Raw genomic sequence first — 22,198 nt, 5'->3', positions numbered from 1 at the left:
TTTACCCTCATTTTTTTTTCTTGTATTTTTAATATCTTCTTGGGCCAAATTGCTATAAATATTTGAATTGTCATTGGATCATATGATTAAGTGTTGATCTTATAAACTTACAAACAAACAAAAATACTTCAATTGTAGTTATAAGTAACACATTGTTTAATCCAATGTCAATTACTTAATTTGATATTATATGAATCACATTGTCATTGTCATTGTACATGAATAATTGATTAAGTATTGGAATTGTAATTGGATCATATAGTTAAATATTTATCTTATACATTTATATTATTCAATATGCATATAATATAACTATAAGCAATTATATATATATATATATATATATATATATATATATATATATATATATATATATATATAATTCAAAATTGTTCAAAATTGTTAATTTTCTTTTTTTTTTCTTTCAAAAAATGGTTAAATTTCTTTTTCTAAAAAATGTTCAAAAAATACATTAATACTTCAATTGTGATTATAAGTAACACATTGTTGAATCTAATGTCAATTACTTAATTTGATATTATATAATCATATAGTCTCATTAAATTATATCATATGATTCATATGATTAATTATTTAAATTCTTATCATATTTACTTATAATCTTTTTTCTTTGAATTGAACTTAATATCTAATGGTAAATGGTAATGTTCAAACTCCTAAATCCTAAATTCCTAAAGTATCTAATAATGCTTTAATTAAATTGTAGACTTGTAGTTATAAGTAACATATTGTTTAATTCAATTGAATCAATTGTGATTATCATTGTACATGAATCATATGATTAACTTGTAGACTTATGACTTATGAGTTATGTCATATTATATATGTATTATTTATTATTATATAATCATATGATTTAATGATCAAGTCATCATGTGATATAATCATATCAATTATAGTGATAATATATAAATTACTAAAATTATAATGATAATACATTAATACTTAAATTATGTTTATAAGTAACACATTGGTCATTGTTTAATCCAATGTCAATTATTTAATTTGATATTATACGAATCATATCATCATTGTACATTAATAATATGATTCACTTGAAATCTTGAATAAAGTATTTGAATTGTCATTGAATCATATGATTAACTATTGATATTATACATTTATATTATTCATATACATATGTAGACTTATATAGACTTATAGGTTTATAACATACATTGGAAATAAGTCTCTAGATATTTAATTGTTATATTAGTATGAATTAGTATACTTATGAGTTATGTCATATTATATATGTATAATTTGTTATTATATAATCAAATGATTTAATAATCAATCTCATGTGATATAATCATATAAATTATAGTGATAATATATTAATACTCAAATTGTGATTTAATTATTTTTTAAAAAAAATTGTGATTTAATGATCAAGTGATTATATGATATAATCATATGAGTCATGATTCACTGCACGCGGCGTGCGTAGCACGCCCGTGCAGGAATCACTTTTTTAAAAAAAAAAAAAAAAAAAAAAAAAATTTTTTTGCACGCGGCGTGCCATGCACGCCGCGTGCTCTTTATCTTTACCCTAATCATATAAATTATAGTGATAATATATTAATACTCAAATTGTGATTTAATTATTTTTTAAAAAAATTGTGATTTAATGATCAAGTGATTATGTTATATGTATAATTATAAAAATATATTATATAAAAAGGCGGTTAGCGGTTAGTAGACCCAATAACCGCTAACCGCTAACCGCTAGGCGGTTATGGCGGTTAGGCGGTTAGCGGTTAATGCGGTTAAACGGTTAGGCGGTTAGGCGGTTGGCGGTTATAGCGGTTAGCGGTTAGCGGGCGGTTTTTAACCGCCCGCCTTTGCACCCCTAATAATAATTAGTTTTAAGTGTGTAGGTGAAAGATGAAAAATTTTGAAGTTTTTGGGTGTGAGTAGTTGTTATAAACGCAAACTTTAAGTGCTAATATTTTCAAAATTAGAGATGTTTGAATAGTAACATACTATTCAAATGCCCCTATTTTATGAATAGGGGTGCTTGAATAGTAAAATGTCTCAAATTAGTGACATTTTCTAAAACCGTCACTATTTCAAACATCACTAATCGAGCTTTTTATTTGTAGTGCAGGGCATTTATAAGCTATAAAATTTTCCTTTTACTTTCACACACTTTGACATTATTTTCAATGTTCCAAAACTTATAATTTAGGGTTTCGAATTTTTATTTTTTTGCAATGTCTACCCTTGCTAGGATTTTTCGTTAAATCTTGTCAAAATTCTCAAAGTACTCATTTTTATCATTAAAAAGTAAAGGGTAAAACATACATACCCACTCAAACTACCACTCGATTGATAATGGACTCCCCAAACTTTTAATTGTGACCATGTTCCCCAAACTACCAAAATGTTGTCAATGTCCCCTCAAGGCTAGCAAAAAGATAAAAATGTCCTTATATATTTCTCAATAAGACAAAAATACCCCTATAAATTCGAAAAAAAAAATTAATTTTTTTTAAATGAAAAATTTTAATTAAAGAAAAAGAATTTCTTTTTAATTTTTTTTTTTAAAAAAAAATTTGAAACGAAAATTTTATTTTTTCTTAAAATGGATTTTATTTTATTTTATTTTTTAATTTGGCTACTCCAATTTTTTTTATTTTTTTTCTTTCAATTTTAGGTTGTTTTTAGAAGTTTACAGTTTTAATATTTTTTTGTTTATATTTACTAATGGTTGTTTCGTCATTGGAGAATATTGACAATGTTTTGGTAGTTTGGCAGGGGATATTATCACAATTGAAAGTTTGGGAGCGGGACATTGTCAATTAGGTGATAATTTAAGTAGGGTATGTGAACTTTTTCCAAAAATAAAAGAAAAAATTGTAAAGATTTAGGCGTTGGTTATGATATAATAGAATTTGCAAAAATACATATGCCTAAATATTTGCCATTAAAAAAAATGATAAATTAGAAATTTTGAGAAGATTTAACGGAAAATCTTAATTGTGGGGACATTGCAAAAAATTAAAAGTCCGATACCCTAAATTGAGAAATTTTGAACATTATGGAGATAATTTCAAACTGCGTAGAAGTTCATGAATGTTTTGTGAAGTTTTCCCAAAAATAAAAATAAAAACTAACAGAATAAAATATTAACGTATCTTGCTTATATTGAGACTTGCATGATATAATTGTTCCACGTGTTCGACTCTTGAGAGAGGGAGAGAAATTTCCACATTGTCAATTATGACATGTGGCAAAGTGCTCGAAACAACATTTTTATCCAACAAACATCTCATAATACTGACATGGCAGTTCCAATTAATCTATTGAATAGTCATTGTTAAAAAATAAAAAAATAAAAAAAATTCAAGAGTTAGTTAAGACTAATAGGCTAGCATTGTGAAATAAAAATGTTGTAATAACATTACTGAAATAGCAAAATGTTAAGAACTTTTACTTTAGCATTTGCTGTATCTTCTGTATCTTTAATATTGTGGAGTAACGTACAAAACATTACTCCATTATACAACATTTGACCTGCAACTACTGGGCACCAATTTTGGCTTCATCTCTCACTTATACATAGTGGGCACGACCCAGTTATGTATCTAGATCGATCTCTATTTGTTTTCAATCATGTTCATACTGAAAAATAGACTATGTGACCACAAAGCACACATTTATAAAAAGGTTGGGAGCACTATACAAAAATCTTGTAAGGACCAACATAACAACATCTATAAAAGCGTTTCATTATGTTTGGTCACATCATATTAAGCATTTCTAATTCCTCTCTAGTCCAATATTCCATATCAATGTTTAACATCCACAAACACACGATGCACTCACAATTATGTCATAATATTCAAGAAGCAACACAACATGCCAATAGTGGGTACAAACACAACACATATGTGGTACCAAATAATCTTCCCTTCATCTTCATGCCAATCAACTTCAGTCAAGTGGCATTCCCAATAATGCTCATTTAAACCTTATCATACATGATCATAGACCACATGTTAAAATGTTAAAGTAGCAAACACTAAAATCTCAACATTGTGACATAGTCAAAGGTCATAAATGTAACACTCATAAATAATTAAAAAGTGAAAAATTATATAAACATATTGTGAAATCATTATAAGATATTGAAATATAAATAAAGTACGTATCAATTTTTCAAAATACCAGATTTAAGCTGCTCCCTCCTCCTCTTCCCCTACCCCCTCCACTCCCCACTTCTATCTTCCCCCTCCTTTTTTTTTTTTTTCTTTTTCCTTTTGTTTGTAGGTGTTCTCTGACTAGACGAGCAACTTCGACCTCTTCCGTCCACCCTCCATTGTGCTGTGCCGCTCATCTCTTCCTTGAGATCAGTGGGGTTTTAGATCAAATTCTTCAAACTTAGATATATTCTCCTCAACCTGTTTTCGCTCCACCATGAGCCAACACCGACCAGTGTGCATCGTTTCCTTCGCTCCGGCCACTGTTGCTGCTTGCTGGTTAATTGTTTGTGTTTGTGTTTTTTGAATAAGAGTTTTCATCTCTCTATATTTGCCCTCATAAGCGATCTATGAGGTGAAGGATTTAGTATCATAACTGTTGGGTTGAGGAGGATTAAATCGGTGTGATGGATTTTCTCTCATGGCTGAAAAATAAAGGTTGAAAAATATGGCTACCTTATGTCTTAGATCTAGTCTGCCCAGTAGCAGATCTGTGCATTAACTGTAGTTATACATGGGTTAGCGGAAAAGTTGAGGTCATAGATAGTACTTAATTGTAAGATCTGTATTAAATCTATGACATTGTAATCTCATGTCTTTGGGCTTATGACTTTTCAAAGCTTTATGCTCTATGATGTAAGAGTTTTATGCTCGTAATCTTATTATCAATGAAATTACAAAGATTCTTGTTAACAAAAAAAAAATAATAATAATAAAGTATGTATCACAATCATAATTAATTTAAGGGTGATTAGGTTTTAAGTCTCAAAATGCCAAAAGTTAAAAATTGAAAACAACTTCTATATGAACTTGGCAAAAATGAAATCTTTTATGCCTTCCAATAGAAAATGGACATATCAACATGTCACACCAAATAAGAATAACATGAAAGCATAGGATTAAGACCACCATTTTCCTTTCAATCAACAAACCCCACCCCCCACCCACCCCCAATATTTTCCTCATTCAATTGGTAAGAACCAAATCGAGCCATTACCCTCTCCTCTGTTTATGAGCACCGCCTAACGTTAACGATTCCTCCGCTACTACTCCACCGCTGGTAGGTTCTTAAATTTATTGTCTTTCTCTGTCTTTCACCACTAATAACCTCATTTCCCCCATTCAAGAGACGAACTCCAGTTTATGGAATATTTAATGAAAAATCAAAATTTTCATATACATTGTGTATCATGACTGAATCTATGTAGGTTAGGGTGTTTTAATTTCTTTTCTTCTTTTTTTTTTCTTTTTTTTATACCCATACTATTTATATCTCCCTTAAGCATAAAGGCTGATTAAATTGGTTTATAAGAGTTTATTTTGTGGGTTGGGAATAGAATTTAGAGAATTTTGTTTTCTACTCTTGGTTTGTTGTTTATTGAAGGATAATAATATGTTGTTGTAAGCTGACTCAAGTAAACTTTTAAGGATAGAACCAAGCTAATTTAGGTGTAAAGGTTGATTTACTGGTTTAAATCATAAAATGTAGTTTCTTTTTAATGTATTTTGGCTTTTGAATGGCACTATATGAGCGAAAACTGTATAGTGTTTTAGTTGGGTACGTTGAGTACTTATATAGATTGGTTGTAATTCTTTGGCTTCTCTCCATTGCTTGGAATGTGTTTTTCTATCTTGTCAGTAAGGGAAGAAGAAAACTTTGAGTTTACTAAAACACGACAAACATATGGCTTAAACTGAGTTTGATTAAATTTGAGCCCGAGCCCTCCATTTTTGTTACAAAACATGTGCTGTAGTTCCTACTACAGCACATAAGCCAGACCCTATATAGAGTGCATTTGGTATTGTAATTATGTAGGTAAACAATTCTTTTAAATTAAATTGCAAAAAATATATTGTTTGAGAGTGTGATTTTAAAAAATTATGATTTAAAAATCTAGAAAAATATGCATTTTCAAATAACAGGCAATGAGAAAATTTTTATAAATGCACAATTGTAAATGCTAAATTGAGATTTTAAAAATCAAACAATGATTTTCCTAAATGTTTAACTGTATTTTTTTTAAATCGTGAAATCACATCTTTAAAATTACTATTTTTAAACCGTCCATTTCGAAATTGCAAATAGATCATTATTCTTATTTCACTTTCTCTTTCCTACTTTATGATGTGATAGTGCCAATAAAAAAAAAAAAAATAAAAAAAAAATTGTTCCCCATTTTGTTGTTAATGCCACCCATAACCCCCAAGCGGGATGGTCACAATCGCTTGCTATGGAGGTTGCGACTGCCAAACTATATGTTGGGGTGATCGCGATCATGGAGGTGATTTAGGACTAGTTTGATAGATTTTGAGGCCTAAAACGATAAATTTAAGTTAAGCTTCTTTGTTATATATATTTGTTGTGCCAAATACCCATCTAAATTAATGGGAAATACTTTGTACGTTTTACTCGCAAGTGCACAAGATCAAACGATAGTATAATGCGACAAATTCGAGATCATTCCCACGAGAGTTGATGATTTTATTTAAAATTAAAATTTCAAATTAAATTGTCAAATTGTCACAAATTTGTAATGTTAAAAAAGATAAAGATAATGAAAATGTTAGGATTCTGATATCCACCACTAATTCGACTAATTCAGAAAATACTAGGCCAATGTTCCAATCAAGTGGTATAATTAATGCTTGTCAACCTAAGGGCATGATATCTACACCTTAAATTATTGATCTCCCTAAGCAATGAATTAGACATAGTATCTAATTTAATTTGTTTCTTCCCTAAAGGATTTAACATGATATCTACTAAGTTGTTCTTTAGAGAAACATAATTCTATGGAGATCAATAAACACAAGAGTTCTAGGGCATGGTATCTACTCGTAGTACCCATGTTGATTAAGTCAAGAACCCATGATGAGGTTCTTTTGTTACTTTATTAAGCCCAAGATTTAGTCATCTAAATTGACTTAATTAACAAATCCATACCATAAAATATGAGAAATTCAATCACATAGACATAATCAATTAAAATAAATCACCATATGATTGAAACAAAGGCACTAGTATAAAACTTAAAAGACATTATTAGAGCTTCAATCTAGCCCTAACAAGGAGTTTAGTTACACATAATTAAACTAAAACTAAAAAGAAAAAGGGAAAGAAGAAACCGAAAAAATGCTCTTGAAGTAGCCTCATTTTCCTCTCTCCAAAATTGAATCTCTAAATTGTGAGACTTAAAGGTTTATTTATAGGCTCTTGGAAAACCTAAAAACCATAGAAAACCTAACAAAATTAGAGGACAAAGCCCTAATCCAATTAGGTTTTGTAAAACCTAATTTTAAGTGGAAAATAAGTATTTCCGCATCTGGGTCGCCCGAATGCGCTTGATCGCATAGGGTGTGCTCGATCGCTACCTTGCACTCGATCTTATGTCTGATGCGCTCGAGCCTGTTTCTGATCCGATTGATCCCATGCTCCAGTTTTTCCCAAATTTGATCTTTCATGCTCAAAACTTCAAAAAACGCTTCATTTTCCTTTAAACGCCTAAAAACAGACAAAAATACAAAAATGAAGTAAAACAACACAAAATAGCACAATTAAGAGATTAACACATATAAATTAAGGGGCTAAAATATTAAAAATATGAAATATATATATATATATATATATATAGCCCAAAGCTATGTTAATATAACGTCATAGACACAGTTAGTAAAATATCACAATAAAAAACTATCTATGAGAGCAGCCTTCGCTAACACATGCACAACTTCACTTATGGAACATATATGCTTTGGCTTTCAAAAGCAAACTATGGGCTTGTTTGGGTGTGCGTTTGAGGGATCTAAAAGTGCGTTTAACACTTAAAACCCCCATTTGAAAAAAAAGTTACCCCAAAACCCTTCCTTTTAGTTTCTTTTTCACCAAAACTCTATGTTCTCTCTCATCCAGAAGCAAGCTCCAGCTATAGGGGAGGGAGTCACGGCTCCCTCCTCCCACCCGTTTCCCCCTACTCCCCCCTTCCTCTTTCCCCCTCCCCTTCCTGTTATTGCCTCTTCGGAGGCTTTATCTGCCTCTTCGGAGGTCATCCGATCTGCGCCAAAAATCAGAACCAACTATTTCTTCACCGCTAGATGCCCGGTTTCAGCAACTTTCAGTCATCCTCCGCCCCTGATCTGTAACCTTTGTGAAGTTTTTAGATTTAATTTTTTCAAAATTAGATCTGTAAATTTCAAGAAGTCATATCCATCATTGCACCACTCCATTGAGATCTTGGGCCTTCCAACTTTCAACCGCCACTAGCTGTGCCACCATCGGACCACCAGAAGTCGGCGCGTGGCCCACACGAGCCTGAGAGTGGTTCTCACTTTTTGGCACGTGTGGTCGCGTCTATGGCGCTCCTCCTCCCATCCATGCTGTTTCCGGCCATTCTTGGCGTTCCCCGTCATCTTTCAGGCAAGCTACGTCGGCAAGTGTCCCTCACGCGCCTACCGGAGCTCCTCCAAACCTCCTCCTCCACCGCCTCTGTTGCTATTTTTTGTTCTTAGATTTTTCCTGCTTTTAGTTTTATTTTATGTGCTTTTATCTTTTGTGTTCTCGATCTTGTTGCTTTTCGTTTAAACAGATATGGTTGGGCTTGTTATGTTTCTTAATCTTCACAGTTTCCTTGGAAGCTTGTGTAGTTTTAAGTTTATAGGGTTTTTTTTTTTTTTACCTCTGATGGTTTTATCCATTAAAGTGCGCCGCAGCTATCTTTGGCTACATCCGCAGGTTACTTCCTCCTTCTAGGACTTTGAGGTGCTAGAAGTTTGGCTAGATCTGTTTTTTCTGTTAAGCATGTATTTTCTTTTTGTTTCCTGTTGCTGTTCTCTTTGTATTCCCTTGTTTTCCCCATTGTAATCTTTGTACTCATTGTTGAATGAGAGCAGTTTATTCACAAAAAAAAAAAAGAAAAAAAAAAGTTACCCGTTTGGTAAAAAAAATTGCAAGCACTTTAAGGATCCAAAAAGCCTAAAAATGAAAAAACGCACTTTTGACAAAAGCTCAATTTTTCAGCTTTTGGCAAAAAACTTTTTTTTTTTTTTTGGTACTTAAAAACTCTATTTCTCAAATTGAATCCCAAACATGCTCTATATCTAAGACATGGGTAGCATAACTTTCCTTAAAACTTTATTTTACCGGCCATAAGAGATAACATTTCACATCAAAACTATCCATCATTAGCTTTTAAAAGCTAGGAGCAAAAATAAAAATACATAAATAAAAACAAAAGACGGCAAAACACCCCACTCCCAGTGGTGACATAGAAACTGGATCAGCGATCAGTGCTGTCAGACCAGCGTGTGAGACTGTGGAAGAGTAGATCTGATGGACTGAAGTTGTGCTAGTGACGACGTCTCTAACACGCCAGCGTGTGGCTGTTAGATTGATGCATGAAGGTCGGCGGCTAGAAGAAGGGTGGCCGGTAAGCACGATAAGCGGTAGCATGGATGGACGAAACTAATGGAGAAAACTATATTTGATTTTGAAGAAAATAGATCTAGAAACCCAATCAGATTCGATGAGATGGCAATGGACGAAAAAAAAAAAAAAAAAAAAAAAGAAGGGAGGGGGGAGGAAATAAAAGGGTAGTAGTGGGGAAGGGGAGAGGAGGGAACATATTATGAGTACATTAAAGTTTGATATTATGAGATATTAATGTTGTTTTTTATTATTAGGAGGTCTATATTTATTTATTTTTGACATGTCCACACAAGGGAAAGGGGATGGGGGATTCGAACTAGTGACCTCCGCTTCATGAGGCGTGGTCCACAGCCGATTGAGCTACCCCTTGAGGATGGAGGTCTTTATTTTTCAAGGGGGTTCTAATACAATTTTTTTAAAGTTTTTGTTTTTTAAAGAGATCTTGTACCTTTGGAGACCTTAAATACTATTTTATTATTAGGGTTAAATACTAAATTAGTCCCTAGGGTTTCACAACTTTATTTTTTCCCCCCTGGGTTTTCATTTTTATCACAGGAGGTCCCTGTGGTTTTGATAAGTGACCAAATTAGTCCATCCGTTAGTTGACCGTTAGTTGACCGTTAAACTGGACACGTGGACCAATCAGACGTCGACACGTGGCACATATATTAATTTTTTTTTAATTTTTTTTTAATTAAAAAAAAATGTTTTTTTTTTAAAAAAAAATTAAAAAAAATATATTAAAAAAAAAAAAAAAAAAAAAGAAAAATCGGAAAAAACTGGGGGTGGCCGAGCCACCCCCTTGGCAATTTGGGGGTGGCTCGGCCACCCCCTTTGGCCATGGGGGTGGCCAGGCCACCCCCATCTGGCCGGATGGGGGTGGCCGAGCCACCCCCTGGGCACCAGGGGGTGGCTCGGCCACCCCCTTGGGCCCCAAGGGGGTGGCCGAAACCACCCCCGGTTCCCACTGGGGGTGGCTGGGCCACCCCCATGGAGCCTTGGGGGTGGCCGAAACCACCATTGGTGCCCAGGGGGTGGCTCGGCCACCCCCATCCGGCCAGATGGGGGTGGCCTGGCCACCCCCATGGCCAAAGGGGGTGGCCGAGCCACCCCCAAATTGCCAAGAGCCACCCCCAGTTTTTTCCGATTTTTTTTTTTTTTTTTTTTAATATATTTTTTTAAATTTTTTTTTTTAAAAAAAAACATTTTTTTAATTAAAAAAAAAATTAAAAAAAAAATTAATATATGTGCCACGTGTCGACGTCTGATTGGTCCACGTGTCCAGTTTAACGGTCAACTAACGGTCAACTAACGGATGGATTAATTTGGTCACTTATCAAAACCACAGGGACCTCCTATGATAAAAATGAAAACCCAGGGGGGAAAAAATAAAGTTGTGAAACCCTAGGGACTAATTTAGTATTTAACCCTTATTATTATTATTATTTGTTTTTTAAAAAGATCTTGTATCTTTGAAGGCCTTAAACATTCATCTTAGCTTCCTACCATTTGAACCGCAACAGATGTTTTAAAGAGCTTATATTATTTAGCTAATATGAGCCATTTAAACTCTCTGAGAGATTGTTCAAATTAAAATTTATATTACAATGAACTTTGCAATGATTTACATTTCGTTTTTTTATTGGTTTATATCTCCCTTTAACACATTGAAAAATAATAGGGGAAACTTCATAAAACTCCTTTTAACTATCCATTGAAGTTCACAATCTCTCAATTAAGGGTATCAAACTTTCATTTTTTTTTTTTTTTCAATTACCTAATTTCATAAGAATATTTCGTTAAATCTTGTTAAAATTCTCAAAATAAAAAAATGTAAAGATTCAGGTGTTTATTTTTTTATAAAAAAAAATATTTGCAATATTTTTGCAGCATCTTTGCAATTTTTTTTATTTTTTTATATATAACATGGGTATTTTGGAAATTTTGACAAATTTTAACGAAAAAATCAAAACATAATGAGGTAATTGAAAGAAATTGAAAGTTTGATAACCTTAATTAAGAGATTTAAACACTTTGGATGGGTAGTGTCAAAATGAATGAAAGTTAGGGGAGTTTTATGATGTTTTTCCAAAATAATAATTAAAGAAAGTAAAGAATGAAATATATAACCAGTTGGATTTATATTGAAAATGTAGTAGTCAAAATAGAAAAAAAGGGAAAAATACACTTTATCCTCCGAAGTTTAACTCAATTTTCAATTTGAATCATAATATTTAAAAATTTATAATGTACTCTTATAAAGTTACAAAATTTTGTAATTCGAACAATCTGTTAATCAATTCCATCTTCTCAGATGGAAAGTCAAACACATGCGTGGCACGTGAGAAATTTTCTCCTAAACATCCGAAATTGACCCTAATTTTTTATTTATTTTTATTTTAAAATTTGGGGGTGGCTACGCCATTTGGGGGGTGGCTAGCCACCCCTTTTGGGCATTAGGGTGGCTCGCAACCCCTAATTCGGCCATTTGGCAATTTTTTTTTTTTTTTTTTTTATAATAAATTATGAGCAATTTCGGATGTTTGGGAGAAAAATTCTTATGTGCCATGCACGTGTTTAGCTTTTCGTTTGAGAATACTGAATTGACTAACGGATTGTTCAAATTACAAAATTTTGTAATTTTGTGAGGGTACATTGCAAATTTTTAAATATTGAGATATAAATTGAAAATTAGGTCAAACTTCGAGGGTAAAATGTATTTTCTCCTAGAAAAAATGTGGTTATTATTATTTTTTGACATGTCCATACAAGAGGAGGGAGGGAAGATTCGAACTAGTGACCTCTACTTAATAAGGCGTGGTCCCCAACCAATTGAATTACTCCTTATGGACAAAATGTGGGTATTAAGTAACTAAAATGGCTATTACTCCAACATATGCTTTAAATGGCTCATATCACTTATATTTAGCTAATATGAGTTATTTTGGCTCTCCAACGTATGCTTCAAAAAGGGGAGGATAGATTCGCACTAGATATCTCTATTTTATAAGGCGTGGTCTCTAGCTGATTGAGTTACTCCTTAAGGACAAAATGTGGGTACTAAGTAACTAAAATGGCCATTATTCCAACATATGCTTTAAATGGCTCATATTAGTTATATTTAACTAAAATGAGTTATTTTGGCTCTCCAACGTATGCTTCAAAGTAAAATGTTTGCTACAATAAACTTTTCAATATAATATTAAGAGCAATAGTTTATTTTTTATTTTTTATTGGTTCCTCTCTTTCAAAATATTGAAAATTAATATATAAAGAAAATAGAGAACAAAATAAGTAATTTGCTAGAGTTTGTTTTGAAAATATATTAACTAAAATTTTGGAAAAAATCTGTGTTTTGGATTAAATGTTTGTTTTTTTTTCAGTGATTATGAGCAAAAAATATATATTTTTTATTTATTTATTTTCCATGCAGCAGTAAAGGTCACACAACCACGTCAGAAAATATAAAAAGAATAAAATAGGAATTTCTCTAACAATTTTCATGTTCACAACTCTGCAAGGCAATTGTACTCGAAAAAGACTGAAGTGTTCTTCTATATTCACGTTTCGCCGATGTGATTTTGTCCCTATTTCTCCCTAAAAGGCCACTTTGTACAAGCGAAGACGCACAACCCCATTTCAATGAATTTCCTGGAAGAGAAAAAATAAAAGAGAAAAAGAAAAAAATATTATTTGCAAGTTCCAAGGAGTGGTGGGGCCGAATAGAAAATTACCCAAAAATTATATATAGAGCCTAGAGAAAAGAAATGAGACCGGGTTGATCAGACAGAAAGAGAGAGAGAGAGAGAGAGAGCTGCAAAAGATTGGTTTTTCAACCTCTTCAAGAAGTCCAAGGTTAGTCTTCCCAAAATCATTCACATTAATCAACTCCGAAAGCCCTGATTTCCTAACTCCATCACCTTCTCTTTTCAGATCTTCAGCTATGTATGTATGTATATGTGTTCTTTCATCTGTATCCATGTACCCACACGCGCCAATTTTGTTTGTCTATTTCGCAAACCCTAGATGACTATTTTGGGGGAGAAATTAAGAGAATTTCACTCTTTTGTCTGTTTTTGGTTTATGAATTAGTCAAATTTTCAGCTCAATAAGGAAAGGTAGTAGTTTTCTAGGCTCGGTTTAGTGTGTGTGTGTGTGTGTCGGGGGGGGGGGGGGGTGGTCTTTGTTATCTTGGGTTCTTGGGAAAGAATACAGGTGAGACTTTTTATTTCAATTTCTTTTATTTTTGAAAAAAAAAATGGAAGGTAGAAATTTTAGGCTTAATGTAGGTTTAGACAAGTAGGATTTCTTATTGCCTGAGGTTTTCAGTTGTTGCCTTGTTGGGATACTTATTCCAAAAGATACTTTTCAGTTAACGTGTGTGTGTGGTTTTACTTTTCGTTGGGATCCAAAAGATGCATGCTTGGGTGCTTCTGAAACCAAGAAAAGAAAGAATATGAAAAAGAAAATTCGGCAAATATGTTTGGTAAAACACGTCACATGAAATGCCCTGACACACAACCCCCCTCTGTGCAACTGTCAAGAGTTGTGTTTCACATTTTCATATTCTCGTTTCATCTAAAAGATGAATTAATAGGAAATGCCCAAATGGACTTCTCACTGCATTTGCTTCTCCAATTTTTCTAAAATTTGTCTGTTTTCAATAACTACATGGTTGTAACGTAACCCAGTAGACCCATGACGTTTCGAGTCTTTATGTCTCTCTCATTTCCTGCAGTTTATCAGCAACCATCAAAGTATTAATCTATGAGTTAGGCCCTGCTGACTTTTTAGTTGATTTAGCATCTAATATTTCCGGCTATACTAGTTGCATGCACCCTTCATTTTCCTTTGATATGATTATTTTGCAGTTTGCATGGATTTCTTTGGTCAAGTGTTTATCAGAGAGACAATGCTACTTTGGTTACAGACGTTGTAACTACCAACTTCCTCTGTTGAAGTTTATTTATGCGAGACAGAAAAGTTTAAGATAATAAATTGGAAGGAACTAGTAAGTTATGGAGCCCCTGTGGAAGCTTTCATATTTGCTGGAGCCAGCACCCATTACGCTCATTGTGACTGCAGTAGCTGTGACATTTGGATCTGCATTTCGGGCTCTAAATTATGGAAAGGAAATGGAGCGAAACCGTGACTTCTCTGAAGCATCCATTACATTAGATAGGTCACAAGCACTAATGATCCCCATAATGAGCTCTTGCAGTTTGCTTTTGATGTTCTACCTGTTCTCGTCTGTCTCACAACTCCTTACTGCATTCACAGCCATTGCATCTGTTTCATCCCTTTTCTTCTGTTTATCTCCTTATGTTGCCTATATGAAGTCACAGTTTGGTTTGACTGATCCATTTGTGTCAAGGTGCTGCTCAAAGTCGTTCACGCGAACTCAAGGGTTATTGTTGTTGACCTGCTCTGGTATTGTTGCAGCCTGGCTTGTTTCTGGCCATTGGATATTAAATAATTTGTTGGGTATCTCCATATGTGTTGCATTTGTGAGCCATGTGCGTCTGCCGAACATCAAAATATGTGCAATGCTCCTTGTTTGTTTGTTCGTATACGACATATTCTGGGTTTTCTTCTCTGAGAGGTTTTTTGGGGCGAATGTCATGGTATCAGTGGCCACACAACAAGCATCGAATCCTGTGCACACAGTTGCTAATAGTTTGAGTCTTCCGGGGTTGCAATTGATAACAAAGAAGCTGGAGTTGCCCGTGAAGATTGTTTTCCCTAGGAATTTGTTGGGCGGAGTGGTTCCTGGAGAAAGTGCTAGAGACTTCATGATGCTTGGTCTAGGAGATATGGTACGACATCCGTTTCTCTTTAGTGGCAATTCTGTATTTTTTTTACCAAATTTGGAAGTATTTGATCACTATCACATTTTAGTCAGTATCTTGATGCAATTGATTTTTGTGCTCAGTCATCATTGGATGTTCACCACTGCAATTCTATTAGGGAAGTACTTATTAGGGCATATCCTTAAGTTTTAATGATTTCATATTTTTTTGTCGGCGCAAAGATATTAGTAGATCCAACAATGTGTTTATCATGCTCTATTGGTTGATTGAAAGTTTGTGTCCCAATGTTAAAAATTATTGAGTGACCTTGCCTGTTTATACACTGCTCTAGGCATGATATATTTTGCATGGCTTTATTGTTCCATGAGTGCCTAGCTGTGCTGTACAAATTATTCTGCAGTACACTTTCAACTCATGGATATGCCATTATATTGAGTTATTGCTTAGAATTTCATCATTCAAGTTATTGATTAGAATTTCCTTTTATTTTTTTTATAAGTAATTAAATCTTATTATAAAGCGCTAAGGGGTACAACACAAGTATGCATGAGAGACACTCAACTAGGGAGAAGAACACATACCCAGAAACTCTAGGAAATTAGAAAATAAAAGACTATTGTGAGAAGCTGCCCAATCACAGAGGGATTTGAACATGAAAGCTTTTAACTCTACCACTGAGCTCTCACAATCTTCAAAGTTTTGTATATTGCATTCGTGCCAAATACACCACATTAAGCACAAGAGAGCCATCCTCCGGGCTTATATAACAGTGGCTTCCAAACTGACCTCTCTAACTAGTCAACGACTCCACTTGTTGGGGCATGACTCTATCTCAAACAAGACAGAAGACTGAAACCCACAAGACTCTAGCCACCTCACAATGGAGTAGAAGGCGATCAATGGATATCTCGCTCTTCTTGCACATTCGACACGAGTGCATCATAAAGATATGCCTCTTCCTCGGGTTATCCAAAGTCAATATATTCCCCAATGCAGTGGTCCAAGCAAAGAACGCCATTCTTGTAGGTGCCTTATTTCTCCACATGCTCTTCCACAAAAAAAAAGGGAGGCCAATGGGGAAGCTAAGTGCTTTATAAAACGATCTAACAGGGATCCAACACATTCTATCCTCATCGGCTCAACCTAAGAGAATACTAAAGATTAAAAAATGAATTGTCCAAGTCCACCTTTCAGTCATTTGATGCTTTGATAAAGGGGACATCCCATTGTAGAGAGCCGTTAGAAAGCTGTACATGATCCACCACCGAAGCCTCCTTGTGGCGAGCGATAGAAACATTGGGAAAACTTCCTAGTAAGTCTGATCTCCACACCGATCATCATGCTAAAAACTGGATCCTAGACCCATCTCCACCTCAAATCTCACAAATCTTGAGAACTACCCTCATCCCCTCCTAGTGTTTTTCCACACCTTGGCCCCATAAGACCTGGCAACCGCATTGGAGCACCACCCGCCCCACAAGCTATCATATCTAACTTCCATCATTGCTCTCCACAAAGTTTCCCTTTCCATGGCATAGAGCCATGACCTCTTCCCCAAGAGAGCTTGGTTAAACAAAAGCAGGTTTCAAACCCCCAAACCACATGAGGAAATCGGGGTACAAATCTTGGACCAACTGGCTAGATGGAATTTAAACTCCTCTACAATTCTGCCCTACAAGAAATCTCGCTGAAATTTCTCAATACAGTTTGCAACTCCAACAAGGATGGAGAAGAGTGATAAAAAATAAGGAGGCAAGTTAGAAAGAGAACTTTTAATCAAAGTAAGCCTACCACCCTTTGACAAGTACATCCTCTTCCAACCAACCAGGCAGCATTCCATCTTTCCAATAATACCGTCTCAAATTGATTTACCTTAAACAGAGCCATCAACGAAAGACCTAGGTACTTCATGGGAAGAGAAGACACTCAATAACCCAAAATACTAGCCTATTAAGAGCTTTCACCACCTTGAAGACCTTGCTCTCCTCATAAGCTTCTTCCATCCACATAGCCTCCTCCGTACTGACAGCATCAAAAGAAAGACTGTCCAATTTAGGCTACCAACTTAATTGTTCTAAATACAATTGGGTGTAAAACTGTGAAATATGCTCACTAATTTATGAAGAATTTGAAGAAATAGAACCATTAACAACTAGCATTCCACAATGTTATTTCTTCTATTTGAATTAGCCATAAAGTGGAAAGATGTTGTATTCTTGTCCCCGTCCCCCGACCAAAGAGCCCCCTGACTTCAGTCTCTAGCTTACTTTCAAAAGAGTAACTGTACGACACCCACCACTGTTTTACCTGTTCCACAAAACCCTTTGAATTTATCCACATATTCTCATATCCTTGTCCTTTCACTCTCTCCAATACCAACCCTAGTTAATGCAATCAGCTTTGTTGGCACTGTTGAAAAATTTTCAGGGAGATGTGTGATGGATTTGGATGTATAGACAAACTCATAAAATTTGTTGAGTTTTGAGACCCAAGTAGATATTAATTATCTTGTATGTGGATCTGTGATTTTCTTTACAAGTGGACAGCTATTTTTCTTACTTTACCCATAGCGTCAAGATTTGAATTGGTTAACCCACTCACCTGGCAATTTTTCATCCTATACTGCATAACATGCAATTAACTGCTTCACCAGTAGAGCATGTTATGTGCATCCCTTTTGAGCTAGCCTCGAGCTCGTCTATGGTCAGGGAGTCATGGATTGAGCTCGCTCGACTGGGATTGAGCGAGCTGGCGAACAGCTTGAGCTCAGCTCACGGAAGCTGTTCTAAATCTCAAAAGCTTAACCTTTTTGGGACAAATGTCAAGCTGTCTTGTGCTAGTGAAATGAAAATGAGAGAGAAGTTGGATGTAATACAACAACCAATGACTTCAGTGAGTCATGCTTACTACTTATGAGGAAATAACTTCTTTTTGATTGTGTTCTTTATACTTTTGCATGTGAAAAATGTGGTCAGGACTTCTCAGAAAAAAAATGTGGTCCAGACTTGCAAGATGTATAAATGCTCTTGAATTTTGTGAAAGCTCTGTCAAAGTCACATATTAGAACTAGGAGAATCATCAAATGACTTCAATGTCTCTTAGCTGGTGATTGAGAATCCTCAAATGACTTTGATGGTTAATCTTATCCTTTCCTGGGAAGATGCTGCAACGAACAATTAGCATATTTTGCTGATGCCAAAGAGGGACAACGCAAAACGAAAGAATCCTTTTCACAGAACATAGCCCATTGATAGTTATGGATTTTAGAGCCCTAAATAGTCCAGGGCACTCTTTTAAATATGATATTCACTAGGCTTTTTTATTTAATATGTACACTTACCTGGCTGGGTTTTATTACCCAACTCTACTCCAAAATAGAGGATGTCAATAGGGTGGAATTGGTATGGCAAACCCATTCCCCATCCCTGCCTCACCTAAAACTACCCTTGTCCCATCCCTGCTGCCAAGGTTTAACGAGAGGCCCTGTCCCCACCCTATTTATGTATGTGAAAACTCATCCTGTCCTACCCTGCCCCATCCCTCCCCTTCTACTTCCCACTCTTAACCACTGATCCAATTATGCACAAGCATCCATCTAAATGCTCATGTTATGTTTTTGATCCAAAGTACTTATCAAAACCTCTCTATAGTCTCTGGCCCCAAGATCAAAGGCTACAATTACTTGTAAATGCAGAAACCAAACAGAACCCCAAGAAACAAAAAAACTGGAACCTCTCTTCACACCCTTTGCAGCGACTTGCCTTCAGGGCACCATGGCCTCAGGTTGCCTTAACCTCCACGACCATGTCCAGTCCCTCATTAGAGTCAACAACCTCGATGCCACCTCTGCCATTGGCTTGCTGCTCTGTCTTCTCCAATGCTTAGCCCCCATCTCCACCTGCAATGCCATCATCACTACCATGTACAGCGCCGATAGGTCTCCCATTGCCACCATTGCGAGGACTAGGTTGGGATTTTGAATATGGTGATTTGTGCATCGAGAAGGGGAACTTGTGGAGGAGGCGCTGAAAAAGAGTGGCATGGTAGAGAACACTAAAAAAGTAAACACATATGCTTGCACATGTATATGTATTTATGTATGTTCAAATTTTGGGACAATGTGTGGTGTGGCGAGGTATGTCTCAAGGAAGCCTATCCAGTATTATATAACATCGCTAGTGCGAAGGATGTGTTTGTCGCAGTTAACATGGATTATTTGAGTGGCTCCCTTTAGTGGAATGTCGGTTTTATTTGTTTGCCTCACGATTGAGAAGTGATGAGCCTCCTTCTATTCCCTCTTGTACTCATTTAAGGGGAATAGAGTAGGGGTGGACAAGCAAAGGGGAATTCAATGTTATCCTTTTACCAGATTCTAGTTCACAAAGATAATCTTCCTTTCCCTTAGAAGAGTATTTGGCGGACCAAGGCCCCTTTGGAAGTGGCTTTCTTTGCCTAGTCGGCAGCACTCTGGAAGATTCTCACCATGGACAATCTCGGGATTAGACATCTAATCGTGGTCAACAGGTGTTGTATGTGCATGTGTAAACTAAACGGGGAGTCTGTCGATCATCTCTTCCTCCACTGCGAGATCGCCAGTGCTTTATGGAATGCTATATTCAGTCACTTTGTTTTTTCTTGGGTTATGCCTAGTAGCGTGGCAGATTTGTTCGCCTATTGGTGGTTAGGGGGTTGCTTTCGGAGCCCTACAGTGTGGAAGATGGTTCCTTTTTGCCTTATGTGGGGCCTTTGGAGGGAAAGAAATGACAAGATCTTCATTGACCCTGAGAGGACTTTAGAGGATCTTATCCTTCTTTTTTCTCTCTTTACTTGGATAGCTGCTTATTTAGTTCCTCTAGTTATTAGCTTTTCCAACTTTCTTACTCTCTTTTCTCTTTCTAGTTAGGCGTTTTCTTGTATATTTCCTGTGTATTAGGGTTGCGCCCTTCTGCGCTTTTTGGTATATACAACATTACTTATTAAAAAAAGAAAGTATTTATGTATGTATTATACTTGGAGCAGGCTTTAGTAAAAAGCCCCGTGCCTACCCCCTTGCATTATACAGTGTGGGAAACCTTCCCCATTAGGGCAGGGCCCTTGCGAGGCCAGCAAAATCATCATCCCTATTCCCAAAATGATCCTGCACCTGCTTGGGTTTTATCGATCTCTTCTTGCATGGTATCAAGCGCCATAATACCTGACTGTTCTGGTTGTGATGGGTCATATTGCCAACTAAAGCTGACCAATTGCTATGCCTAAGGTAAAGCTATCCTGAAGAGTGACACTAAGGCCCAACTGAAAATATGTTTTCTAAATTTTTCTTGCATACTCGATAATGAACATCTTGACAACATTTGACATAAAGCCAAAAGTTTTATTTTCAATGGAGTTATTGTCTTTCAGAGAGCACGAGATTGCTCAATATCTAGCATCTCTTGGATGTTTCTGTTTGTCTCAGATATATATACTATATCAAAATGCATATGCCAAGAAAGAAATATTCTCTTTTACATATTTTGCTTCACTTTTCTTTTGAGAATTTCAGAATGTTATTGCCTTTTTTGAGCTAATTATGTCTTCTGCTATATCTGAGAAAATCTTAAAAGAAAACTTTTGGTTATGTTCTCATCGCAGGCTATTCCTTCCATGCTTTTGGCTTTAGTCCTCTGCTTTGATCATCGAAAGAGCAGGGATTCAGTAAATCTCATAGACATAAATTCTGCAAAGGGGCACAAATACATATGGTATGCCCTTACTGGGTATGCCATTGGACTGGTAACTGCTTTATCTGCCGGTGTTTTGACTCACGCACCTCAACCTGCACTTCTTTATCTGGTACTTTTTTCTTTTTAAAACTATTATGTTGCTATCTTTGTCAAGTTTGATGGTATCTTCTGCTAATGTTTTTGCAATAATGAAATTTGAATGCAAATTCATTTTTCTCTGTTCTTGGTAACAGTTTATTGCATATATGACTCCATATAAGATTTATAAGCAGAAAGCTCAGTCACCATTCACAACTTGATTGTTCAAGTTGTCCAAGCCAATGTAATTTTTTGGTGTCCCTTGTAGGTTTCTATGGGCAGTAAATGTTAAAAATGGTTTTGAGAGTCTCCTGCAATCTTTGATTGGATGACACTTGAGGATTGATTTATTGGTTTTAAACTCTGTAAAATCCACCCGCCTCCTACTCACCACAAGAGAGAGAGGGAGAAAAAAAGGCTTTGGATTTGATTAATTTCAGGGAGAAAGCTGGTTATACTCGATTTTTGCATCTTTTTCATGAAAATATCTGGCTGCATCACAATTACAATAGGTGCTGTAGTTTTATGTCAAGGAAGAATCATTGCACCTCTCTACCTCTTAACCTTTATGCTATTTTGGTGAATGTAGGTGCCTTCCACGCTAGGACCAATTATTGTGGTCTCTTACATTAGGAAGGAGCTAATGGAGTTATGGGAAGGAAACATACCGAACCTAAACGATAAAGCTCACCAAACAGAAGTTTGAGATGTTTTATGGTCCAATTCTTCCTCACTACTTGGAAGTACCAATTGAAAGTTGTAGATTCATTTGAAACCTCTTATCCTTGTTAAACTTCAATAGAAAATCAACAATTATATGTTTATTTTGGGCATTTAACATTTGGCACAAAATGTTTCCCCTTTAATTGCCCAGCAATGAAAATAGGGAAATTTATGTGATCCCTGCATAAACCTATTATGAGTTATCTTTTGTGACAA

At 35.2% G+C, this 22,198-nt stretch overlaps 1 protein-coding gene across 1 annotated transcript; it reads left to right on the top strand.

The window, feature by feature from the left end:
• The first annotated feature begins 13,298 nt into the window (after positions 1-13,298).
• SPPL1 (SIGNAL PEPTIDE PEPTIDASE-LIKE 1) lies at positions 13,299-22,175 on the top strand. The gene is made up of 4 exons (XM_059593901.2): positions 13,299-13,503; positions 14,520-15,464; positions 21,090-21,290; positions 21,849-22,175. The coding sequence occupies exons 2-4, from the start codon at positions 14,667-14,669 to the stop codon at positions 21,963-21,965; spliced, it is 1,116 nt and encodes a 371-aa protein (XP_059449884.1). The 5' UTR covers positions 13,299-13,503; positions 14,520-14,666; the 3' UTR covers positions 21,966-22,175.
• The last annotated feature ends 23 nt before the right edge of the window (positions 22,176-22,198 follow it).

The sequence above is a fragment of the Corylus avellana genome, chromosome 5 (genome assembly GCF_965113065.1).
Source record: "Corylus avellana chromosome 5, dhCorAvel1.hap1.2, whole genome shotgun sequence".
In the NCBI taxonomy this organism is placed as follows: domain Eukaryota; kingdom Viridiplantae; phylum Streptophyta; class Magnoliopsida; order Fagales; family Betulaceae; genus Corylus; species Corylus avellana.
The sequence above is the reverse complement of the archived record's forward strand: the minus strand, read 5'-3'. Positions and strand labels throughout refer to the sequence as shown.